The sequence below is a fragment of the Capra hircus genome, chromosome 4, assembly GCF_001704415.2.
Source record: "Capra hircus breed San Clemente chromosome 4, ASM170441v1, whole genome shotgun sequence".
NCBI classification, from domain to species: Eukaryota; Metazoa; Chordata; class Mammalia; order Artiodactyla; family Bovidae; genus Capra; species Capra hircus.
In genome coordinates this window covers 26,610,883-26,638,684 of record NC_030811.1, presented here as the reverse complement: position 1 = coordinate 26,638,684, position 27,802 = coordinate 26,610,883, and the positions used below count along the sequence as shown (strand labels likewise).

Here is a 27,802-nt window from a genome sequence, read left to right as displayed (position 1 = left end):
ATTTCCATTTTAAATTTAGAATTAGGTCTTCCCTGTTGGTCCAGAGGCTAAAGCTCTGCCCTCCCAATCCTGGGGACTCAGATTTGATCTCTGGTCAGGGAACTAGATCCCACATGCTACAACTAAGTTTGCATGCCACCACAAAAAAAGATCGAATGTGCCGCAACCAGGACCTGGTGCAGATAAATAAATAAATAGGGCTTATTTCCTAGGAAAAAGGGAATAGGTTGTTCTTGTTAGGATTTATTAGGTTAAACATTTCAAAATAAACATTGCATATAAAAAAGTATTCAAAAATAAAATTTAGAATAACTAATATTCTTTATTTTTATATAAATATGGACATGAGTTTGAGCAAACTCCGGGAGTTAGTGATAGACAGGGAGGCCTGTCATTCTGCAGTCCATGGGGTCACAAAGAGTCAGACATGAGTGAGCAACTGAACTGAAATAAAATTTAAAATAAATAAATAAAGTTTATTTTTTCAAGTTCCATATCAAAAAATGGGATTTTTATTTAAATTGCATTAATTTAATTAAGCATCTTTATTCATTATGCCTAAAACTGGAACTTGCCAGTGTCTCTCAGACCATAAAGTGTGGTCTGTTCATACTTTGGAGTATTGCTCAGCAATAAAAAGGAACAATCTACTGATACGCACACACACACACACACACACACACACAGAGTAACATGGATGAATCTTAAAAACACTATTCTAAGTGAAAGAAACCTGGCACAAAAGAGCATATACTGTATGATTCCATTTATTTTGAAGTGCTAGAATAGGCAAAACTAATGTAGGGTGAAACAAACAAGAATTGTGTCCTTATGGTGGAAAGTACAGGGAAGAACTGATGGGAAGGTACAGGAGAGAACTATTTGTAGTGATGATATTACATATCTTAGTAGGGGTTTGGGTTTCATAGTTGTATGCTTTTTAAAAAAGGTATTGAATGATTTGTATATTTTGTTATATGTAGATTTTATCTCAAAAGAAGAAACTTAAAAATATTGAACTCTAGCTAATGATACTTCTGCTGAAGTATATAGTGGGATCATACTGTAGTTTACTTTGAAATGCATTAAAAAAAACCCAATATGGGTTGATGAATGGGTAGGAAGGTGGATAGATGCATATAGTAAAATATTAATAGTAGAATCTAGGTGGTAGATAGGTGAATGTTCACTATAAAATTCTTTCAACTTTGCTATATATTTTAAAGTTTTAAAAAAATATATTTGAAACTTCTAATATAATAATAATAAAAATGTTGGACTCACAGAACTCAGTAACATAATAGCAGCCTGATTAAAAAATGGACAAAGGACTTGAGTAGACATCTTCCTAAAGAAGGCACACAAAGTAGTCAATAAGTGTATGAAAAGATGCTCAGCATCACTGATCATCAGGGAAATGCAAATCAAAACCACGATGAGATACTGCCTCACACCTGTTAAGATGGCTGTTACCAGAAAATAAAAAAATACAAGTATTGGCATGGATATGGAGAAATGGGAACCCTTATATGTTGTTGGTAGGAATGTAAAATGATACAGCCCCTATGGAAAACACTATGAAGGTCCTCCCCCAAAATTAAAGATACAATTACCATATGATCCAGTTCTTCCTATGGATGTTTATTCAAAAGAATTGACATCAGGATCTCGTGGAGGTATTGGCACTGCTATGTTCACTGAAGCATTATTCACAGTAGTCAAGATGAGGAAACAATCTAAATTTCCATTGACAGACAAATGTGTGTTAGTCAGTCAGTCGTGTCTGACTCTTTGTGACCCTATGGACTGTAGCCCGCCAGGCTCCCCTGTCCATAGAATTCTCCAGGCAAGAACACTGGAGTGGGTTGCCATTCCCTTCTCCAGATGAATAGATAAAGAAAATGTGGTTTGTATGTATGGAATATTATTTAGCTTTTTTTTGTTTTTAAAAGGAGGAAATCCTACCATATATGACAACGTGGATGAACCTTGAGGGCATTATGTTAAGTAACATATACCAGGTCAAAAGGATAGGTACTGCATGATTTACTTCTATGAAGTATCATATTCAAACTCTTATTCTACTCTGCCGGAGAAGGCAGTGGCACCCCACTCCAGTATTCTTGCCTGGAACCTCCCATGGATGGAGGAGCCTGGTGGGCTGCAGTCCATGGGGTCGCTGAGGGTCGGACACAACTGAGTGACTTCACTTTCACTTTTCACTTTCATGCATCGGAGAAGGAAATGGCAACCCATTCCAGTGTTCTTGCCTGGAGAATCCCAGGGACGGGGGAGCCTGGTGGGCTGCCGTCTATGGGGTCACACAGAGTCAGACACAACTGAAGTGACTTAGCAGCAGCATTCTACTCTGCATACAGTAGAATGGTGTTTGCCAGGGGCTGGGGTGTGGAAATGGGGAGTTGCCATTAAAGAACATAAAGTTTCAGTCATCTTCAGTCAAGATGAATAGTTCTAGAGATCTGCTCTACAATATTGTGTCTATAATTAACAGTACTATATTGTACACTTAAAGTTTGTTGAGACGGTCAATCTCATGTTGTGTCATTACCACAATTTAAAAACTTAAATGTTAGAAAAAAATGCATCAGTAATATTTTTTCTTCTACCAGCTGTTTATAATGGAAAGGAAGGTAAAAAGCAATACCTTATTTCTTGCTTATTTTGGGGCTCTTTGAGTTCAGTTCAGTTCAGTCGCTCAGTCGTGTCCGACTCTTTGCAACCCCATGAATTGCAGCACGCCAGGCCTCCTTGTCCATCACCAACTCCCAGAGTTCACCCAAACTCATGTCCATCGAGTCGGTGATGCCATCCAGCCATCTCATCCTCTGTCGTCCCCTTCTCCTCCTGCTGCCAATCCCTCCCAGCATCAGAGTCTTTTCCAATGAGTCAACTCTTCCCATGAAGTGGCCAAAGTATTGGAGTTTCAGCTTTAGCATGAGTCCTTCCAAAGAACACCCAGGACTGATCTCCTTTAGAATGGACTGGTTGGATTTTCTTGCAGTCCAAGGGACTCTCAAGAGTCGTCTTTAGAAAGGTTTTATTTAAGTCAGACTGAGTATACTACTAAATCACATGTAGAGAGGCTCATCTGGAGTTTCAGGGAGGCCTATTGTAATTGAGCCATTTATAGAACATATATGCCAGGATGAATGTGAGTACTTAAACCTGATTTTCATTTAAACCTTTTAGGGGGTTCACAAATAAAGATGGATTGTCTGTTTTAAAAAATAAAAGGAATGCCATTGATATGTTGAGATTGGGTAAATCAGAGACTAATAATTCCTTAAGGCCTACCCTTTGTTTAGGTCATTAGTTTCAGGGCAAACCAGACCAAATTTTATTAACATTTTTCCCTTAGAGTGGGACAGTTTTTATTCCTTTCCTTCCGGGATGCTTTCATCATGACCTTGTGGTTAACAGTTCCATTTAGGGCATAATTCTCAGATATATAAGAAAAAAATTTCCACTTAAGATGGTATTCTTCTAGATATTCCTCTTACATGTGGTGGTGGTGGTAGGGTTGGAGTTCCAAATATGAGTAATTATCTCTGACTTTCTAAGTTGTCAGTGCCTTGTAACGGAAAGAGGGGCACAGGAATGGAAATGAAATTTGAAATCTGTAACTTTTTTTGTCTTGGCAAGCTCTTCCTCTCAATGGTGCTATTTCATCTAGCATCTTTGAGAATATTGCCTTAACAGTATGAGTATGCTGATACAACAAAAAACATTATATAAAATTCAAGCTAGTATGTGGTGGGGAGGTGTAAGTCATTAACTTTTAAAAAATCTTCTTTGTAAGTTTTAATGGTAAATTAAAATATGATCCATGTTGAACAGGAGTGAAGTATATTGATGGTATCAGTAATATTCTATACTTACTGATAACATACTAGGAAATAAATGCTACTTTTTTGTACATCTAATTGTTTTCTGCTTGGTGCAGTCAACAGACTCTGCCTGGTCTCAGCACATATGTTATTGTTTCAGGTCCTGTGGGAATGGCTGCTGCTGCTGCTGTGGCAACAGGAAAGAAACGGAAACGTCCTCATGTGTTTGAATCTAATCCATCTATCCGGAAGAGACAGCAAACACGTTTGCTTAGGTGAGGGCTTCCTTACCCATACTGTTGCTGTTCCTCAAATACTTTATGGTATGGATGACAGAATATACCTTATTAGGTTCATCAGGGGATGTGCTGTGCTGTGTTTAGTCACTCAGCCATGTCCGACTCTGTGACCCCATGGACCGTAGCCCGCCAGGCTCCTCTGTCCATGGGGATTCTCCAGGCATGAACACTGGAGTGGGTTGCCATGCCCTGTTCCAGGGGCTCTTCCTAACCCAGGATCAAACCCAGGTCTCTCGCATTGCAGGCAGATTCTTTACTGTCTTAGCCACCGGGGAAACCCAAGAATACTGGAAAGGAGAGCCTACCCCTTCTCCAGGGGATCTTCCCGACCCAGGAATTGAACCCGGTTTCCTGCATTGCAGGCAGATTCTTCACAAGCTGAGCTACCAGGGAAACCTTTCATCAAGGGATACCAAATTAAATTCTTTCATGACAGAATTAGACTCTAAAGTACTCTAAACAAAACTAAATGAAACTATAACTATGATTAACAGACGTACGTTGTTGTTTAGTTGCTGGATCTTATTAGCCTCTTTTGCAACTCTGTGAACTGCAGCCCACCAGGCTCCTCTGTCCATGGGATTTCCTTAAGCAGGAATACTGGAGTAGGTTGCCATTTCCTTCTCTAGCATATCTTCCTGACCGAGGAATTCAACCCACGTCTCCTGCATTGGAAGATTCTTTACCACTGAGCCACCAGGGAAGCCCTAACTTCCCTGTATAGATGTATAGAATTATATTATTTCATTCAGAGAAAATTTATTAACATATGCCTGCCATGTGCCAGGTATTGTTCTGGGCCTTGGGAACCTAACAGCTAACAAGATAAATTAAAGAGCTTATATTCTAGTGGAGGGAATAAGAAATATATGATACATCAGATGATGAAAAGTTAAAAAAAAAAAAACAAAGCAAAGTAAAGACAATAGAGGATTGGGAGGGATATGGTAGTTTTTATTTTTCTATAGAAATGATCTTTGTTACAGCAACCTTTGAACAGAGACCTGAAGTAATTTTAAGGGAAACCATGTTGATATTTACAGGAAGAACTTTTGGGGCTGACGGGTAGTAAAAGCAAAGGTTCTGAAGTGGGAAGGCATGTCTTAGGTATGTTTGAGGAGCAGCTAGAGAAAGAGTGAGAAGAGATGTGGTCATAATAGTAGTGGAAAGCCATGCCATGGCGTCTTCTCGTCCAGTCTAAGGGCTTTGACTCTTACCCTAAGTGACATAGGAAGTCAGTGAAGACTTTTGATTAAAACAATGATATAATCTAACATATTTTAAAAGTATCATTCAGGCTACTGTGTTGAGAATAGACTCTCAGGGTACAAGAATGAAAGCAAGGCTGAAGATAGAAGCACATAGGTAGCATTTGAAGCAGACTAGGGAATGAGTGATCCACACAGTCAAAGGCTTTGGCATAGTCAATAAAGCAGAAATAGATGTTTTTCTGGAACTCTCTTGTTTTTTCCATGATCCAGTGGATGTTGGCAATTTGATCTCTGGTTCCTCTGCCTTTTCTAAAACCAGCCTGAACATCTGGAAGTTCACAGTTCACATATTGCTGTAGCCTGGCTTGGAGAATTTTAAGCATCATTTTACTAGTGTGTGAAATGAGTGTAATTGTGCAGTAGTTTGAGCATTCTTTGGCATTGCCTTTCTTTGGGATTGGAATGAAAACTGACCTTTTCCAGGCCTGTGGCCACTGCTGAGTTGCCAGATTTTGCTGGCATATTGAGTGCAGCCCTTTCACAGCATCATCTTTCAGGATTTGAAATAGCTCCACTGGAATTCCATCAACCTCCACTAGCTTTGTTCGTAGTGATGCTTTCTAAGGCTCAACATCACATTCCAGGATGTCTGGCTCTAGGTGAGTGATCACACCATTGTGATTGTCTGGGTCGTGAAGCTCTTTTTTGTACAGTTCTTCTGAGTATTGTTGCCACCTCTTCTTAATATCTTCTGCTTCTGTTAGGTCCATACCATTTCTGTCCTTTATCGAGCCCATCTTTGCATGAAATGTTCCCTTGGTATCTCTAATTTTCTTGAACAGATCTCTAGTCTTTCCCATTCTGTTGTTTTCCTCTATTTCTTTGCACTGATCGCTGAGGAAGGCTTTCTTAGCTCTTCTTGCTATTCTTTGGAACTCTGCATTCAAATGGGAATATCTTTCCTTTTCTCTTTTGCTTTCCGCTTCTCTTCTTTTCACAGCGTTTTTAAGGCCTCCTCAGACAGCATTTTGCTTTTTTGCATTTCTTTTCCATGGGGATGGTCTTGATCCCTGTCTCCTGTACAATGTCATGAACTTCCATCCATAGTTCATCAGGCACTCTATCAGATCTAGTCCCTTAAATCTATTTCTCACTTCCACTGTATAATCATCAGGGATTTGATTTAGGTCATACCTGAATGGTCTAGCGGTTTTCCCTACTTTCTTCAATTTCAGTCCGAATTTGGCAATAAGGAGTTCATGATCTGAGCCACAGTCAGCTCCTGGTCTTGTTTTTGCTGACTGTATAGAGCTTCTCCATTTTTGGCTGCAAAGAATATAATCAGTCTGATTTCAGTGTTGACTGTCTGGTGATGTCTATGTGTAGAGTCTTCTCTTATGTTGTTGGAAGAGGGTGTCTGCTACGACCAGCGCATTCTCTTGGCAGAACTCTATTAGCCTTTGCCCTGCTTCATTCCTCATTCCAAGGCCAAATTTGCCCGTTACTCCAGGTGTTTCTTGACTTCCTACTTTTGCATTCCAGTCCCCTATAATGAAAAGGACATCTTTTTTGGGTGTTAGTTCTAGAAGGTCTTGTAGGTCTTCATAGAACCATTCAACTTCAGCTTCTTCAGCATTACTGGTTGGAGCATAGGCTTGGATTACTGTGATATTGAATGGTTTGACTTGGAAATGAACAGAGATCATTCTGTTGTTTTTGAGATTGCATCCAAGTACTGCGTTTCAGACTCTTTTTTGTTGACCATGATGGCTACTCCATTTCTTTTAAGGGGGCCTCCTGAGAAACCTATATGCAGGTCAGGAAGCAACAGTTAGAACTGAACATGGGACAACAGACTGGTTCCAAATAGGAAAAGGAGTACATCAATGCTGTATATTGTCACCCTGCTTATTTAACTTACATGCAGAGTATATCATGAGAAACGTTGAGCTGGAAGAAGCACAAGCTGGAATCAAGATTGCTGGGAGAAATGTCAATAACCTCAGAAAGCAGGTCCCACCACCCTTATGGGAGAAAGTGAAGCGGAACTAAAAAGCCTCTTGATGAAAGTGAAAGAGGAGAGTGAAAAAGTTGGCTTAAAGATCAACATTCAGAAAACTAAGATCATGGCATCTGGTCCCATCAGTTCATGGCAAATCGATGGCGAAACAGTGTGTCAGACTTTATTTTTTTGGGCTCCAAAATCACTGCAGTTGGTGATTGCATTACTCCTTTAAAGAAAATTTATGATCAACCTAGATAGCATATTCAAAAGCTTACTTTACTTTGCCAGCAAAGGTGCATCTAGTCAAGGCTCTGGTTTTTCCAGTGGTCATGTATGGATGTGAGAGCTGGACTGTGAAGAAAGCTGAATGCCAAAGAATTGATGCTTTTGAACTGTGGTGTTGGAGAAGACTCTTGGGGGTCCCTTGGAGTGCAAGGAAATCCAGCCAGTCCATCCTAAAAGAGATCAGTCCTGGGTGTTCATTGGAAGGACTGATGCTAAAGCTGAAACTCCAAAACTTTGGCCACCTCATGAGAAGAGTTGACTCAATGGAAAAGACCCTGATACTGGGAGGGATTGGGGGCTGGAGGAGAAGGGGACGACAGAGGATGAGATGGTTGGATGGCATCTCTGACTTGATGGACATGAGTTTGTGTGAACTCTGGGAGATGGTGATGGACAGGGAGGCCTGGTGTGCTGAGATCATGGGGTTGCAAAGAGTCAAACATGACTGAGCGACTGAACTGAACTGAGGGAATGTGTGTGGACTGAAGCACTTTACCCCTTAGGGGTTAAAGAAAGGAAAGGAACTATGAAAGAGTTTAAGAAGCGACCAGTGAATCAAGTGCAAAAATTGTTTCAAGAAGGAGGACTTGTGATCAGTACTATCAGATGGTGCTGACAGGTTGACTAAGATGAAAATTGACCATTAAATTTAGCAACATTGAGATCATGATTGAACTTGATAATGTGTTTTCAGAGGAGTGGTAAGGATGAAAGGATTAAAGGGTCTTCAAGAGAAATTGGAGAGAGAGGAATTGGAGACAGTGAATGTATTTTCTTATTTTTTTCAAGGAACGCCACTGGATTTCTTCTTTTGTATGTGGTCCTTTACTTGGCTTCCCTGGTGGCTCAGATGGTAAAGCGTCTGCCTGCAGACCGGGAGACCTAGGTTCAGTCTCTGGGTTGGGAAGATCCCCTAGAGGAGGAAATGGCAATCCACTCCAGTACTCTTGCCTGGAAAATCCCATGGATAGAGAAGCCTGGTAGGCTACAGTCCATGTGGTCACAAAGAGTCGGACGCCACTGAGCAACTTCACTTCCACTTCTTTCACTTGTTTTTATTTCTTCTGAATAGTTTGTAGGTTGCAAAGAAAGATTATTATACATCTGTGGTACACGGAGGACTTCATATTTTGACAGGCTGCTCAACATGCATTCATGTATAATAAAAAAATTTAGTCTATAAAATGTTTCAGAAGTTTCTTCTTGTAATATTTTATATATCCAAATCGTTAAGATGTTTATCGGAATGTTGAATCCAAATGGAGTACCAGCACTTGTAAATGAAATGTGGACAAAAGTTAGAAAATATAGTCTATATTAAGAACATAAGATTATAAGAAACTGAATGGAAAATCCGGAAAATACTTAATGGTAGTTTTCAGCACAGAGGTTATATACCACTAGATGGGCAAAAAAATTTCCTTTCCTTTAATGATAAATCTTACTACCTTTAATGATAGTACAGGCAGGAGGAATTGAGTATATTATTTATAGAGTCATCTTTTTTAAAAGGGGCATAGACAGTGCTTTTGGAGAAAGATGGAAAACTTTCTTTTGATTTGTTGGCTTTGCTTCAGTCGAATTGACATGACTCATCAGTCCCTTGGCAGGGTAGACTGTGTTCACAGAAGAATTATGGGATGTAGAACTTTAAAATAATCCCATAATTTCCAGAAGGAAAGGACAGTGTTTCTGTTTAATCCAGTGCTGATATATTTGAAAATGCTCTTTTACTCCATCCTCATTTGTAAAATACTTCAGGACTAAGAATTATTGTTTATATCACAATGAAAATCTGGAAATGACAACATGACAACATTTTGAAGTAATAAGATATAAATAGGCTTCCCAGGTGCCCAGTGGTAAAGAATCGGCCTCCTAATGCAGGAGACGCAAGAGATGCAGGTTCAATCCCTGGGTCAGGGAGATTGCCTGAAGGAGGAAATGGCAGTCCACTCCAGTTTTCTTGCTGAGAGAATCCTATGGACTGAGGAGCCTGGCAGGCTGTAGTCCATAGGGTTGCAAGGAGTTGGACGTGACTGAGCATTGGAGCAAGACATAAACAATGATTATATCAGTCAAAGAAAGCAGAAGCAGTTCATTTTAGGCCCCTTCAGTAAGCATGGAGATGATATAGTAAAGTCTATAGGAGGAGATCTCAGTATTAATCTTTATTATTATAAGCAGCACACTTTTGGTCCTGAGATTAGGAAGTATGATACTGTCTGTATTCAACGTTGTGTCACGGCTGTGTCCTGAGGTAGCCTGGGGTAGACTCTTACGTCAGTGAGCTTTGTCTTTAGGACAAAGGGATGTACATATTTCTGCTGAACAGGATATTAAACCTCACACACACCCTTTTCACAATTCAGGTAAAAGAAGACATACCTAATTAGAATAAATTGTCTCAAGTCAAAGGAAATCTTGTGTCTGTGTCACGTAATTTCTGTCTTTTCGTTCTCAATTCAGGAAACTTCGAGCCACACTAGATGAATATACTACTCGAGTGGGACAGCAAGCTATTGTCCTTTGTATCTCTCCCTCCAAACCCAACCCTGTCTTTAAAGTGTTCGGTGCAGCTCCTTTGGAGAATGTGGTAAGAAAACTGTGTGTGTTCTCAGATACCCTCTGCTTTCTGTGAGTTGTTGTTCACATTCTTTTGATCCTTTGTCTAGCACAATAGTTATTTTATCTTCCCTTCATCCAGGGGTGGGAATTGAGACTGGTTTTCAAACTCCGTAATGCCAATCAAAGTAAAATGGGTCATTTCTGTTTCTCCTTTTCATAACAAACTATTTTACCTCATCAGATGCAATGGAAAAAAATGATGTTGTATTCCTTAAGAAACCAATGCAAGATTTTGTAGGAAAATTGCTGAAACAAAATGATATTTTCTCAAGATGTGAACTTCCTGAGGCAAACCTGGGAGCATTTTACTGATCACTGATATCTGAATTGATCTGAATTGATTATTTAAAATAATCCTTTTTATTTCTTCAAATAATTGATTTAATCCTTCAGTGTTGAAATATAGTTGAATATTTTGATTATATCCCTATCTATAGCTAACTTTATAAAAATAGTATTTCACTCTTGGATACTTTTACTATGTGAACTGTTCTTTCTTTGGATAAAGTAACTTTAAATCACTAAAGTTAAACATTAAATCATTAGTAGAATAATGATCTGTCCAGAATTAAATTGCGTTTTATTTTTACTAGAATAAAATTTCTGAGCTTAAAATTAATTTATTAGATTTTCTCCCATATTGAACATAAATATTTCAAGAGTTCAAAATTAGTAATCAGTTGAGATTTTGTTTATTGTATTTTTTTTCCCATACACAGATGTTGTGATTCTTTCTTAACATTTTTGAGTTTGTTTTGAGTTTTTCCTCAGATTCCTGAGTCCCTGTAATAGGATGCATATTAAGACCTTTCCTGAGAGGAGGGTGGTAGATGGCTTTCTAGTTCAAACTGATACCTGACTAACAAAGTAATGAAAGTGAGACCAGTTAATTCTGTTATAAACCAATATTATATTTATATTATTGTTAAAGATTTTATTTTAGATTGGAGCAGAAACAATCCAAATCAAAACCCAATTCTGTTCAATTTATGTGACATACTTACAGTGACTCACAAATGTTTAGAGTAGCTGCAAATGATACCGTCAAGAAAATGAGAAGATAGTCTACAGAATGGGAAATAAAATATTGGCAAAATATATCTGATAAAAATTTGTATCCAGAATATATAATGAACCCTTATAACTCAGCAGTGACAAGACAGTTACTCCAGGAATGCCCTGGTGTTCAGTGGAGAGGACTTTGTGCTTCTACTGCAGCAGGCATAGGTTCAGTCTCTGGTCAGGGAATGAAGACCCGGCAAGCCGCGCAGCATGGCCAAAAAAAGAAAAAAGACGATTAACAGAATTTAAAATGGCAAAGAATCTGAATAAATATTTTTCTGAAGAAGATGTGGAAATGACCTGCAAGCGCATAAGCACTTGATAAATAACTGTTAATCGTTAGAGAAATGAAAATCAGAACTACAAAGAGATACTTCATGCCCACTATGATGAATATAATTTAAAAGATGAACAATAATAAATGTTGATGGGGATGTGAAGAAATGGGAACCCCCATACATTGCAGTTAGAGATGTAAAATGATGCAGCTGATTTGGAAAACAGTTTGATAATTTCTCAAAATATCAAAAGAACAGTTACTATATGACCCAACAATTCTATTCCTACATTTACCCAGAAGAGCTGAGAATAAAGCTTATACACATAGTGTTCATAGCAACAAAACTTACATATAAAAACCAATGCACTATGTTCGTAGAAGCATTATTCATAATAGCCACAAAGTGGAAATAATCCATATGTTCATCCAGTGTAGTATTACTTAGCAATGAAAAGGAATGAAGTACTGATAAATGTTACAACATGGACGAACCTTGAAAGCATTGTGCTAAGTGGAAGAATCCATTCCTAAGAGGCCACGTATTGTATGATTTCACTTATGGGCAGTATCTGGAGTAGTCAAATCTCAAGAGACAGAATGTAGGTTAGTGGTTGGGGGGGGATGGAGGAATGGCAAGTGACAGCTAGTGGGTTTGGAGTTTCTTTCATGGGGGATTATGATGATGCTTATGTGACTCTGCAAATATTTAAAAGAGTAAATTATACACTTCAAATGGGTGAATTGTATGTTATGTATGATATGTATGGTGGGCTGAATAATGAATGCCCCCCAAAGATACACAGATACAAATTTTTATATGACATAAAGGATTTTGCAGGTGTGGTTAAGTTAAAGATTTTTGAAATGGGGACATCACCTTGGATTATCCAAGTAGGCCCTAAATCTAATCACAGTGTCTTTATGTAAGAGGGAGCCGAAAGGAGATTGATATAGAAGGTGGAGATGTGTCAGTGGAAGCAAGAGGTTGGGTGCAAGGAACGGGTTAGAAGCAAAGCAGTATGTGCTCAACAGCAGCTAGGCAGGATGAGAAAATGGTACCTCCCCTAGAGCTTCCAGAACAACCAGCCCTACCAACAACTTGGGCCTATGAAACTAACAGAATGAATTTCTGTTGATAGAAGCGACCAAGTTTGTAATACTTTGTGGCAGCCATAGGAAGCTAATATGTATGGCATATTAATTATATTTCAATAAAGCTGTGACATTTTTTTTTGCTTTTTATATTACTTTCATCTTTTTTTTTTTTTTTTAATATCGATGCATGATACCGGATGCTTGGGGCTGGTGAACTGGGATGTTAAAATTTTTAAAGCAAAACAACAAGCAAAGCAAATGTCAGACAAATCCCTACAAAAATAAATCATGGATCACAGCATTAATATCAGACAAGGCCAAATTCTCAAGACAAATGAGTCTCAACTGAGGACCATAGGTCCTGTAGTATTGATAAGTAGTATAAATTTATAATGAACCTTTTATGTCTCAACATTAAAGCAAAGAAAATAGATCAAAAATTAGTAATGGGAGGAAAAAAAATAGAAACCACAGTGGTAATAGGAGTCTTTAGTATCTTTTCACTCAAGGAAGAAAAATATAAATAAGAATTTAGATATCTGAAGAATAGAATGTTAATATAAAAGGTAGATATATTAACATTGATACCATACTAAGGGAGAATATACCATATTTGAAAAATTACATGAATGGATTATAAGAATTGATTGTATGTTATTATTAGGTCCCAAAGTAAATCTTAATAAATTGTACAAGGTAGAAAATTACATAGGTTATATTTTTGATTAAAGAATAAAAAATTTAGAAGTTAATATAAGAAAGATTAACAGAAATTTTCAGCCACATGGAAATTTAAAAATACCTTTTACTGTAGTAGTTTTACAATGTTGTGTTAGTTTCTGCTATACAGCAAAGCCAATCACTTATATGTATACAAAAACACTTAAGAGAACAACTTAATCTGCAAACTATTTAAAAACAAATTTTAAATAGCCTTAAAAATTATGACCTAAACAGATGCTTAAAAAGATGTTTATTGCCTTGACTTTTTTTCTATATATACAAGAAAGAAAGAAAAGAAACTTCATCTGAGAAAGATGTACAGTAAGTAAACATGGAGAAGGAATTAATGATTTTGTAAACAGAATTGTTATTCAAGATATGGTACTATGAAAAAGTTCTATAAAGAAATGGTACTATGAACAGTACTATGAAGACCTACAAGACCTTCTAGAACTAACACCCAAAAAAGATGTCCTTTTCATTATAGGGGACTGGAATGCAAAAGTAGGAAGTCAAGAAACACCTGGAGTAACGGGCAAATTTGGCCTTGGAATGAGGAATGAAGCAGGGCAAAGGCTAATAGAGTTCTGCCAAGAGAATGCGCTGGTCATAGCAGACACCCTCTTCCAACAACGTAAGAGAAGACTCTACACATGGACATCACCAGACGGTCAACACTGAAATCAGACTGATTATATTCTTTGCAGCCAAAGATGGAGAAGCTCTATACAGTCAGCAAAAACAAGACCAGGAGCTGACTGTGGCTCAGATCATGAACTCCTTATTGCCAAATTCGGACTGAAATTGAAGAAAGTAGGGAAAACCGCTAGACCATTCAGGTATGACCTAAATCAAATCCCTGATGATTATACAGTGGAAGTGAGAAATAGATTTAAGGGACTAGATCTGATAGAGTGCCTGATGAACTATGGATGGAAGTTCATGACATTGTACAGGAGACAGGGATCAAGACCATCCCCATGGAAAAGAAATGCAAAAAAGCAAAATGCTGTCTGAGGAGGCCTTAAAAACGCTGTGAAAAGAAGAGAAGCGAAAAGCAAAAGAGAAAAGGAAAGATATTCCCATTTGAATGCAGAGTTCCAAAGAATAGCAAGAAGAGCTAAGAAAGCCTTCCTCAGCGATCAGTGCAAAGAAATAGAGGAAAACAACAGAATGGGAAAGACTAGAGATCTGTTCAAGAAAATTAGAGATACCAAGGGAACATTTCATGCAAAGATGGGCTCGATAAAGGACAGAAATGGTATGGACCTAACAGAAGCAGAAGATATTAAGAAGAGGTGGCAACAATACTCAGAAGAACTGTACAAAAAAGAGCTTCACGACCCAGACAATCACAATGGTGTGATCACTCACCTAGAGCCAGACATCCTGGAACGTGAAGTCAAATGGGCCTTAGAAAGCATCACTACGAACAAAGCTAGTGGAGGTGATGGAATTCCAGTGGAGCTATTTCAAATCCTGAAAGATGATGCTGTGAAAGGGCTGTACTCAGTATGCCAGCAAATTTGGAAAACTCAGCAGTGGCCACAGGACTGGAAAAGGTCAGTTTTCATTCCAATCCCAAAGAAAGGCAATGCCAAAAAACTACCGCACAATTACACTCATCTCACACGCTAGTAAAATGATGCTTAAAATTCTCCAAGCCAGGCTACAGCAATATGTGAACTGTGAACTTCCAGATGTTCAGGCTGGTTTTAGAAAAGGCAGAGGAACCAGAGATCAAATTGCCAACATCCACTGGATCATGGAAAAAACAAGAGAGTTCCAGAAAAACATCTATTTCTGGTTTATTGACTATGGCAAAGCCTTTGACTGTGTGGATCACAATAAACTGTGGAAAATTCTGAAAGAGATGGGAATACCAGACCACCTGACCTGCCCTCTTGAGAAACCTGTATGCAGGTCAGGAAGCAACACTTAGAACTGGACATGGAACAAGAGACTGGTTCCAAGCAGGAAAAGGAGGACGTCAAGGCTGTATGTTGTCACCCTGCTTATTTAACTTATATGCAGAGTATATCATGAGAAATGCTGGACTGGAGGAAGCACAGGCTGGAATCAAGATTGCTGGGAGAAATATCAATAACCTCAGATATGCAGATGATACCACCGTTATGGCAGAAAGTGAAGAAGAACTAAAAGAGCCTCTTGATGAAAGTGAAAGAGGAGAGCAAAAAAGTTGGCTTAGAGCTCAACATTCAGAAAACGAAGATCATGGCATCTGGTCCCATCGCTTCATGGCAAATAGATGGGGAAACAGTGGAAAAACAGTGTCAGACTTTATTTTTGGGGGCTCCAAAATCACTGTAGATGATGATTGCAGCCATGACATTAAAAGATGCTTACTCCTTGGAAGGAAAGTTATGACCAACCTAGACAGCCTATTGAAAAGCAGACATTACTTTGTCAACAAAGGTCCATCTAATCAAGGCTACGGTTTTTCCAGTGGTCACGTATGGATGTGAGAGTTGGACTATAAAGAAAGCTGAGCGCCAAAGAATTGATGCTTTTGAACTGTGGTGTTAGAGAAGACTCTTAGGAGTCCCTTGGACTGTAAGGAGATCCAACCGGTCCATCCTAAAGGAGATCAGTCCTTAGTGTTCATTGGAAGAACTGATGCTGAAGCTGAAATTCCAATACTTTGGTCACCTGATGCGAAGAGCTGACTCATTTGAAAAGACCCTGATGCAGGGAAAGATTGAGGGTAGGAGGAGAAGGGGACGACAGAGGATGAGATGGTTGGATGGCATCACCGACTCAATGGACATGGGTTTTGGTGGACTCCGGGAGTTGTTGATGGACATGAAGGCCTGGTGTGCTGCGGTTCATGGGGTCGCAAAGAGTTGGACATGACTGAGCTACTGAACTGAACTATGAAAAATCTAATGAAATAGATAAATGAGCATACTAATTGAGAAAAAGGATGAGGAAGACAAATACACAGTCTTAGAAGTGAGATGGGTTATAGTTGCAGATAAAAAATAGATTGAACATTGTAAGGAAATGCTATGCATTAATTCTCTTCTTTTAAATTAAAAACCTCAACCAAGTGGATAATTTAATTAAAAAATAACCAAAATATATCCAAACCAGTAAGACAATAAACACATACAAAATTGAAAAGGTAATTAAACCATATCTCTCAAAGGGATACTACACTCTTGATTATTTCCAGTGATTTTGTTAAACCTTCGAAGTATAGAATATTCCTTAATCCTATATATATATTGGTATTCAGGGTGGTATTAAAGAATCAGAGCTCATATTTACTGTAATCAGTTATACAGTGTACTCTGCATAATCTCATATTAGTAACAGTAAAAAATTATTTGAGTTTTATAATAATGTCTAACATTTACTGAATTCTGTGTTCTAGGTTATAAGTTATAAGCACTTTTCATGTATTATCTCATTAAATAATATTAAAACTGTGGTATTTGCATTTTGTCCTCCTGCCTGAAGCCGTCATTAACCTTTCTTGTTGTGCTTTTTTCTGGAGGCTGCTGGGAACTCTGAAATATTTAAATTCCATAGGGCTGTTCATCTTTGGAATATGGATTTCAGAGTCAAAATTAGCAGTTTTTTACAAATTTGTCAAAGGAGAATTGAAAATTTTACTGGGCCCTCTAATAGATGGTGTTGAAGCTTTTCTTATGTTTTCCAGGTTTTCATTTATTTCTTCATATTACATCCTTGCCCACAATTGGAATGTAAGTTTTAGACAGGTTAATTGAATCATGCACATAGGTTGGTGTTAATGTATATAGCTAAAAAGTTCGCTTTGGTGAAAACTGTGTTTAAGTTTTGATTTTGTGAGTGATTTCCCACACTGATTTTTCATTTATGTGGCTCAGTGTCCTTACGTGTGAAATAAAGATAATAGCAACCTCACTGAGGAGAAATAGAAATTAAAGTTTATTATCTTTCTCCTATATGTAGTCTTTATGAAGAACTGGCATGAAAGGAATTGAACCTTGAAATCTCAAAAGACTTGGATGAAATTCTCATCTCATACTTTGTATCTAATGGGAATTGGTAAATGGTGGATTTTAAAGTTGTTGAGTCGTAAGAACACTCTCCTTATGACTTACTGCTGTTTCACATAATGTAATGAGCTTTGTAGAATAGGCCTAGGAATCACAGTCACAGAAGCAAGATGTAGCTCAGGGTTTGTCATAGCTTCCTTGAAATCATCCTGCCTTCGTTTAATTCCACCTTCCCAGTAGATAAGTGGACTCGGGAGTTGGTCATGATTTGTTCTAAGTCATTCACTTATTCAGATAAGTTTTTAAAAGATGGCTTTAGCTTAGCTGAAACGTGGAAGCATATTTAAAAAGTAATAAAGTAAGGGACTTCCCTGATGGTCCAGTGGTTAAGAATCCGAGCTCCAATGCAGAAGGCATGGGTTAGATCCTTGGTTGGGGAACTAAGATCCCATATGCCACATGACACAGGCAATAATAATAATAATATAAAAAGTAATAAAGTAAAAGCCCTGTTGCTTGTTTATTAAGTTATGCAACAAATGGTTAAGACTGTTAGATACAAAGTATGAGGTAAGAATTCTATCCAGGTCTTTTGAGATTTCAAGGTTGAAAACAAGGGACCCAAGGGGTTGGGGAAAAAGAGATCTGGACTGAGGCAGGAGAGGAAAGAGGCTGACATTGGGACTGGAGAGAGAAGAGGATGAAGCCAGCAGATGCCATGGGCCACAGCCTGTGGCCTGGCTCTGTGCCAGGTGTGCTTCAGGATCCCTGATCTGAAGGCAGCCCTGTGCTTGGGCATCTCTTTATTATATTCATCAGATGACAGTGTATTTTTAATCACAGAGGAGCTCATAGGTAAAAAATAATTTTAAAAATCTTTTTTGAGACCTTCCTGAAGATATTTCTTTTATCCAGAAATACAAGTATATAGAAGGATTTTGATATCTTATCTGAGATTATTTTTGCAATCTTAGTAAAGGCCCATTGACCTTATGGTTGTAGCAGCCAATTCCTAAATCCTCAACAAGCTCATTCAGTGCCCAGAACTCTTTAAGTCTCCTATAAATACCCTAAACACTTTGTCGCTGGTAATTATGAGAATGTTTTATCTGTACAATATATTATCTGTACATGTCTGAATATGTGAAATGTTTCATAATGTATGTTGAAAAAATAAAAGGTCTGGTTCCTGTGCTCAGTGATGTCATAACAATGGTTGTGTGCAACATAGACCAACGTAAGTGACACACGATTATTTGAGTCTGTTGGCATTTAAAAGAGTAAAAGAATTAGGACAGGAACACTTGGGAAGTTTTCTCAGAGAAAGTGGGAATTGAGTTGGTCTTGAATAATGGATAGTATTTGGATTAGAAACAGTTAAAGACCCAGAGATAGAAACTGTGTTAGTCGCTCAGTCGTGTCCAACTCTGCGACCCCATGTACTGAAACATGCCAGGCTCCTCTGTCCATGGGAATTCTCCAGGCAAGAACACTGGTGTGGATTGCCATTTCCTTCTCCACAGAGTTAGAAAAGAACTTGTTATATGCAAAAGTTAGTGAGGAGGCTGGCCGGCTAAAGAGGAAGGATGGTGAGCAAAGTTGCCTAGTAGGACTCTGGCTTATACATGAGGAACTCAAGAGGGTGCTTATTCACATAATCTATAGAGCTGAGCATGCACGGCTGTAGTTGGTGGCCTTGGCAGAGAATATTGGGAAAGCAAGGAATGATCAGAGTGGTTGAAATGCAATCCTGTAAGAAGTGGGGCACTGTAGGACTATTTTTGAGAAAAAAAGATAAACGATCGGAAGTGGCTGAACATATAGGCTTTGGAGCTACTTAAAAATTAATTTGACTTTCTGCTGTATTCCTATATGATTTGGGAATGTTACTTAAGCCTGAGTTTTCTTATCTGCAAAATGGATATAATGGTAGTTTCTTTATAAAACTAGGTGAGAATTAACTGAATAATGTATGCAGTGCTTGACACATAGCAAGTATTCAATAAATGGTATTTGATTATAGCAATCTTTCAGAAATTTTAAATGGCAGCAGTATAAAGAATGAATTGGAGGAGGAGAGCTTGGCAGGCAGACCAACTGAATTTGTTGTTAAGTGGTTTTTAACTTAAATTGTGAAACCAGTTAGTTGGCAGTGACGTATTGGTATGAAATGACAAAGGCTTTAGCTGTGGATTTTGGAATAGAAAGTAGAAGTTTCTAAAACAGACCTGTATTTCATCATATCTGTGATGAGTTATAGGATGCACCATTATTTATGTGCCACAAAGAAAAAACACTGGTAAACTTTGACATAGCGCTTACTATCACTTAGAATTTTTATTTTATACTTATTGAAAGAGCTTTTTCAGGCTTACTTAGAGACAGCTTTTGATCATACTGCTTTTGTAAATATGTAAAAAGGAAAATGTAAGTGAAATAAATTTCCGATTTCAGAAATTGTTTTTTAGCTGTTCCTAAAACTTTTTCACATTCAGAGTCCAATTCCGAATTACTTCCTGTTTCAGAGTCATCATTGTCTGCAAGGTTGCGTGTAATATATTGTCTTCCTTACCATCAGGAGCATGGGTGATGCTGCATTTCTGTAAAAAGAGCTCTGCTATTGTCTCTGAGACTTTTTCTCAGCTGTGACAAGTTTGGTGCTGGTGCTTTTCGGTCTTACCGGGAAGATCACTGGGGACGTTATCAGACAACAGCCAAGGTTCACATTCCTTTCTGAAATGGTGCTAAATGGTTTGCTGATTGAAAAGGCCTGGGGATTGCAGTTGTGCCTCCATAACAACCGTGTTCGCATATGTGCAGGCCATGACTGCTGTGCCTCATACCACATGTCTATAGCAATTTTAAGAGGGATCCAAGTTTGCAGAGGAATGATAAATGGCGGGGGGTGGGGGGGATTATCTCAGGACTGATAAATTAGGTAGAATTGAAATGCTAGCTTTATAACTCTGTGAAAGTTAGTTAACTTTACTAAGCAAACTTAGAAATACTGTAGTCACAACCTGAAGTTGTAAATTACTCTGAAGGATGTTCTCCCAGCATTTTTTTTTTAAATCAAGATATAATGGATAAATTTAGCAAAATGCCTGGATCTGAATTTCTGAAATTCTACTGACCCATAAAACGGCTGAAATTGTTTGAAACTAGCTATTAATGTAATAATAGTAATAAGCTAATAATTTTTATCTTTGGATGCAAGATGTTTCTGCACAATAAAAGTTTTTTATACTATTTTCATTTACTATGGGCATATATACATATAATGGTTTAACTTGATACATTAAAGTTCAAAGACTATAACCTAGGCTTACTCAGTTTTTCTGTGGGTTGGTAGTGTAAAAACTCTACTTATGATGTAGAAACCTAGAAATCAGAAAATATATATCCTTAAAGATGTCATGGCAACACAGCTATTTACAGTAAATACATTGGTAATAATTTTTGAAACTTTCTTTTTAGAAACCAGGATAAAACTGAATCTAGAGTAATAATGATTTTATAAGTTTGCACTATTTTTCTTTCATCACCTTTGTTGTTGATCTGTTGGACATTTCTTTAAAAGTTGTACATTGTAGCCAGTAATTCTTACTTTTCCATATGTTTGAGGTGGAGTATGGGGATTTTTCTCTTCTAATCTTTATAATGAGATATTTATAGGGAACTATATGGTGACTAAGAGTTCAGTCCAGGACTATAACATTGTTATAACTTCTGGGTAAACCTCGTATTCTCTTACCTTTTTTTCTATGATGATGGCCTGAGCCCTGAAAGCAAGTAAATTTTCTATCCCATCTTGTTACATTTTTATAACTCCATGGCTTCCTTTATTATTCCTAAAGTATCCTCATCCCCGCTGGTGTGTTTCTGGTAAGTAAGTGAACCCATTATTGGTGGTGGTAGAATCCAGTGAACTCTCTACATTCTGTAGAAGAATGTATACATGTGCAGCTTGCTACTGTTCTGTTTTTTTGAGAGACTTTCACTGATAGTGGAAAGAATGGAGTCAGAGCAGCAGTATCTGGCTCAGACATGGCCTTGGCAGAGTTACAGAGGCCTCACGGTTTTAAAGGTCGCCTCTGTCACCAGGGAGTCCCCGACAGAGAGGAAGAGCACTTAACCTGTGGTGCGCTCTCTGGCCCCAGGCCTTACTGATAGTCGCGCCTGTGACACCCAGTATACACTTGTTGTTTTTCTCTGATGCCTCTTGTACAGTTGATCTCCTGTTTGGCAGTCTAGCTTTGTAGGAAAACAGTGGGCATAGCAAAGTTTCAAAGAGGGTGCTTAGAGTTTTAGAGACATAAATCCTCAGTGATCTTGGAAATGATTTTGGTAATTAACTGCCACAGCTGGGTTTTATCAGATGGCCTGGGAAATGCAGAATATGAATACCATTCCTGTTAGGTCTGAAACAGGTAATGGGGCCAGCATTACTGAGAAAATGTGATTTTTAACTGAGGAGCTGTATTTCTAGAAAACTCTTTCCTCTGGCTTCTTTATCCCATTGTTACCTGTAATTTCATCATCTTTTCATTTACTTCTGTACGATGTGATGTCTTTGGGGCCAGCGGGTATTTTTATCCACTAGTTGTAGACATGTTTGTTCTTAGGGCTCTGCAGTGGTTGAGGGAGTCCAGCCCTACCCACTCCCTGGTTGCTTGGCACCAACCCTCCCTGGTTGTTGGGCATTTTGTTTACTTCTGCCCTTAATTCCCTGCAGGTGCGTAAGTACAAGAGCATGATCCTGGAAGACCTGGAGTCCGCCCTGGCAGAGCACGCCCCTGCGCCACAGGAGGTTAACTCAGAGCTGCCGCCTCTCACTATCGATGGAATTCCAGTCTCTGTAGACAAAATGACCCAGGTAAGGGGCGGGGAGTGAGGAGGAGAAACAGGTGGCACAGGTGTGGGCGGGCCTCACATTGCTTTGTTTAGTTTTGTCCTCAGTGATCCACCATCAGAGTAAGATGCAGGCTGGAGTCTGATAGTAGCAACCCTGGGAAAGAAAATGTAGGCCAGAAGAATGCCCCCAGCCAAGGGCATGGATGTGGTCTTCTCCTCCTGTTGGCAGTTTTTTCCTTTCAGTTGGGCCTTTGGGTTACCTTCAGCTGGAATTGGTTTGGACAGGAGACTGTCAGAACTTTGATGAATCACAATCAAATGGGGCAAGAGACCTGCAGTCTCTCTTGGGCTGAGCTGTTCCTCTTTCCATATAAATTCTGAATTCCACCACACTGATGCCACAGGGGCCTCCCCTCTCCAGGGAATAAGAATGGAAAACTCAGAAGGACACCCTCCTGGGTCATTGCTTCCCTTCTCTCCCTTTGAGAGGGAAAGTCAAAATGTGCTAATCCTGGTAAATCAACATAACCTCAAGGGTTTTGCTGAGACTGTTCCTTTTGTTTTTTTAGCTCTAAAAGTGATAGCTTGATCAAGAACAAATACCTTTTTTTATAACATATCTTCCTACCTTTTTTCTTTTTGAATACTTCTAGCTTTAAATCCAGCTGTGAGTTTTCTTTTCTTATCTTTGTTTTTTTTGGCGTGGCACATGGCATGCAGGATCTCAGTTCCCTGACCAGGTATTGAACCTGCATCCCTTGCAGTGGAAGCACAGGCTCTCAATCACTGGACTGCCAGCAAAGTCCCTTACTCCTTCCTTCTCGGAACTTTCTTCTTTCAGTTTCTGTACCCCACACCGTCCTGAATATCCTCCTGCCATTCTGCATACTCCCTCTCAGCTCTTCTGCTAGCTCCGCTTCCCCTTCTCACTTGACCAGTATTGTTGTGACCCAGGGCTCTATCTGTAGTTTTTCTCCAAGTAATCTCATCCTGTCAGGTGGGCTTTATATCCCATCTGTATGCGGTCTATACCCCAGCTTATATCACTAGTAGATTTTCAGTACTAGACAGGCCCAAAACAGAACTTTGATTGCCTCCACTCCCCGCTCCAAATCTGCTCCTCCCTTAGTACCCTCGCATCAGCTAACGGCTGCACAGTCCATCTGGTTGCTCAAGTCCCTGCATAGGAGTAATCCTTGGTTTCCTGTTTCACCCTCACTACTCACCAACCACATTTAGTTTTTCAGCAAATCATGTCATTTCACCTCCGAACGTACTCTGAATCTGACCATTCGTCTTGGTCCGCTTCGCCACCCTTGCCCAAACCTTTAGCTTCTTGCATGGACTCTTTCAATTGGTCAGTTCTGTTGATCTCCTTTCTGTTGCAGTCCATGCTCTACAGAGCCACCAGAGATTGTTTGAAAAACTTAAATCAAGTAATATCACTCTTGTGTCAGCCCTTTAATGGCTTTCCACTATTCCTAGAATTAAATTCAGACACTGCCAAGGCCTTTGAGGCCCTATATAACCAGGCCTCTACCTCATTTCCCATTCTCCGCCTTAGTCACTGTGTTCTGGCCATGCTCATCCTCCTCCTTTCTGTCAAACACCCCAGACTCTTTCTTTCACTTCCGCTATGTCCCCTGCCTGAAACATTATTCTCCCAGACTGTTGCATGATTGACCTTACCTTATTCAAAGTCTAGCTTAAATATCACCTCCTGAGACAAGCCTTTCTTGATTATCCCATCTAATGAAGCTCTCTCTTCACCACCAAGTCACAGACTAATACAGCCCCATTTTACTGTCTTTGCAAGACTTATCACTACCTGAAACTGTCTTATTTGTTTAATTTATACTTGTGTATGATCTGTTTCTTCAGCTAGAATTGAGAGCAAGGGCTTAGTTTCTTTCCATTCTTCGCCATGGTCCAGTATAGCTACCTGGCATCAGATAATATCTGTATTCTAAATACGGTTGACACTGTGTATCCATGATTTCTGCATCTGTGGATTCAACTGGGAAAAAATTGCAGAAAGTTCCAAAAAGCAAAACTTGAATTTGCAGCACTGGTACCTATTTACACTAGGTATTAGTATAGGTATTACAGGTAATATAGAGACAGTTCAAAGTGTACAGCAGGATGTGTGTAGGTTATGTGCAGATCCTATGCCAGTTTATGTAAGGGACTGGAGCATCCTCTAATTTTGGCTACCTGTGGTGGGCTTCTGCAACCATTGCCCCAAAGATACCAAGGGACTGCTATAGTAATAGTATCTGTTCAGTAGATGACCTGAAGGTCAGAACACGAATGAGTCCAGTATCATGGGTAACTGGTTCGCGAGGCTCCCGAGGAGGCATTCATGCAGCGCAGACATTAATGCTGCAGCTCAAGGGGTGGCGCCGTTTTTTTTAGTTGCTAGTCTAAACTAGCAACTTGGTCTGAAGTAATGCAGTATTTTATAAATATAAAGCTAAATTGTAATCTTTTGATTGTTGGAATCCTAGATCTTTCTGTGGATACTTGAAGCATCTCTAGATAGTGGTTCAAAAAGGAAAACATTACCCAAACTTTTTTCCTGTCACTTCATACCTGCTATTATTAATACATTGGGCTATTCTGACTGGTTAAAGAAAACATAAGATGAATTTTACCTGATTAATGTAAAGAATCTACTCTATCTCAGATTTAAAGTACATTTAAAGCTGACTAAGCTTCTGACTAAGAGGCTTAATTAATCAGAAGTAAGGAGTAATCATTAAGAAGAAGGAATGTACCATGTTTAAGAACTCTTCTCCTGCCATGGGAGTGTTTTGCTTCTTTGTCACATTTGGCGTGTTTAGTGGAAATAATCTGAGATTTTTATTATATTAAATCATGGCTACTGATAATTAGGAAAGTTTGCTGATGATCATAGAAGTCAGAGCAGACAGTTTAATTATCATGTTGGGGGTAAAACATTTGAAACTATTTTTTCATTTTTGTGAAATATGTACTCAGGAGAGCTTGGTGCAGTGGTGCATCCAAGGGAAGCTGGTACCAAGTCATGAGTCAGTTTCAGAGGTGCTTGGTTGGAAGCTACATCTTCTTTATGGTTGTACATTCCCTCCCTACCCTTCTCACCACAGATGACAAGTGAAAAATAACACATGGCAAACAAAACGGATGGTGAGGAGGAGTGAGCAGAATGATGAAAAAACCCAGCTCCCAGCTGAATGGAAATTTCTGAATATTCCAATCCTGGGGGTGCCCCTATTGATCCTAAAACTATTAAGGGTAGTAAAAGCAGAGTTTAGTTTCAGACCAAACCTAGATAGGCAAGGTAATGGGAATATAAAGCATCAGCAATAGAATATACATTGGTAAAATTTTTCCAGAGAGCAGGTTGGCAAAATTTTCAATGTGCGTGTCATGCCCTCCAAGTAAGCAAAGATATATCCTCATGGCATTGTTTACAAAACGAAAATATGAGAATAATGTGACTGAATAAATTATAGTAGTGGTGTTTACCTGGAAAGAAGAGCAGCTTAGCCCAGAAGAGACTAGAGGTGAATATGCAGTGAAATATTAGATACTAGAAATGATGATTATTTCTCTATCACAGTAGAATAATACTATGGTGTATTAAATTAAAAACTGATGATAAAATAGCATTTCTTTTATATATATATATATATAAAATTTGAGGAGTTTAGGACTTTATTTCTGTTTGTTTGTTTCTACTAGGGGGCCTAGATTTTTCCATTCAGGGAATACAGAATTAATTGATCTCATTTGTTTAAAACATACACACAAAACTTGCGCATGTGTGTGTGAAATTTTAAAGGTGTATACACCAATATTAACAGTGATTATCACTGTGTGGTGGCATTATGGGTGATTTTCATTGTCTTTGTCTAATAAGCATGTATTACTTTTGTAACCATAGAAACCCAAAATTGAATTTTTTAAAGTGCAGGTTTTATGATGTTTCTGCTTTGTTCAATGTTTTTTTTTTTTTTTCCCTTAGTGTTCTGGTGAAGATGTCAACTGTTTTTTGTTTTTTTTTTTTTAAATTCTCTCCTGTAGCTACTGTGTGTTGGAAGGCACAATACTAATTCTTTATAGGAGTATCTCATTTAATCCTTGCTGTCCAGTGTGAGAGTGTTTAAGTATGTATATAATTTCTATTTTATAATCAAGGAAGAAGAGCTCAAATATGATCTGTAACCATAAAGGACAAAGTGGATACCAATTTTGGATACCAAATTAAGTTTAAGTGTATACCAATTCTAGAGACCATGATTTCCTTGAAGTGATAAAATTCCAGATTTGTAAAAGTGCACTAGAATAGAGATGGATTTGGGTTAACTAGACAGCTCAACTAATCATCTTCTCTGCACTGAGTGCTGTGGAGATGACTACTTTAGAAATATAATTCGATATACAACCAAAAATGGTTCTGAATCATCCAAAGAGAGTAAATTGCATTCAGTATTGTTTCAATGTTATATGTTCCTTTATTTTGATTCTTTAAAAATTAGAAAGTTAGCATAGTTAGTTAAAGTCAGAAGATTAGTCTTTTAAGTCCCAGCTCTACTGCACAGTAGCCCTGGTTCCTAGTTTCATCTAATGAAAGTGAGAAAACATATGCATTCCATCCTTAGGGAACTGGAGGTAGAGAAAATGAGATGTTATATTGAAAACTACTTTGGAAACTAAGGAATCACACAAAGTATTACTACTAATTAGAAATGCTAGATATATATGTTACCTATATTGAATAACCTAAACATAACATTTCTCACTCATTTTTCACTTAGAGAAACTTAATGAACCTAGAATTTTGATTTTGCTCAGCAGTGAAGTACAACAGTACAGTTCACAGGGTATTAAAGAATTGAGGCAGAAAGAGAGGAAACAACTTAGGGACTGAAGCAAGCTAGTGACAAACGAATAGAACTTAGACTGGAGTCCATACTGCCAGTGCTTGCTTCCCCCTCTCTGTCTCTCCCCCGACTCCTGTCACTCTCTCTCTCTCTGTTTTTCTGTAAAACTATATTGTGATCACCACTCAGACTGAGCGTTTCAGGTCGTCTACACTGAACAGTTACTGTTACAAAACAATTTCTTGATTTTCTCTGACAGTCATCAAAATTGCCTTCTACAACAGATTGAAATTAAGATACTAATAACATAGTATCTTAAATTCTGTGTGAACTGAATGCCCTGATTCTTTTAGGAATTAGCTTATTAGTTTTGGTTTTTGTTGTGTTTTGCTTATCTTTGGTAAAAGTATAATTCTATATGAACAAATAGATTGTTTACCTGAAAAGCTTCTGTTTTTACTGTTATAAATCTATCTTGATTCTGATATTTTTGTGTTTATCCAGCAAAAACCACACAGCTCTGTAGTATTTTTAGTGAAAAAATGAAAACGTGAATTTCTAGACTCCTTTAAGAACAGTAGCTAGACTTTATCCCATTTCTGTCTGCCTCTTTGCATAAGAATTGAAGGAGGTTGAG

At 38.4% G+C, this 27,802-nt stretch overlaps 1 protein-coding gene across 7 annotated transcripts in view; it reads left to right on the top strand.

The window, feature by feature from the left end:
• Positions 1-27,802, top strand: part of NRF1 (nuclear respiratory factor 1) — a 127,293-nt gene that overhangs the window by 47,746 nt on the left and 51,745 nt on the right. For all 7 annotated transcript variants that reach the window (XM_018046932.1, XM_018046930.1, XM_018046931.1 and 4 more), the window contains 3 exons: positions 4,009-4,123; positions 10,118-10,244; positions 22,179-22,319. In XM_018046932.1, coding sequence (XP_017902421.1) covers positions 4,009-4,123; positions 10,118-10,244; positions 22,179-22,319 — 383 coding nt within the window. The remainder of the gene's footprint in view (positions 1-4,008; positions 4,124-10,117; positions 10,245-22,178; positions 22,320-27,802) is intronic.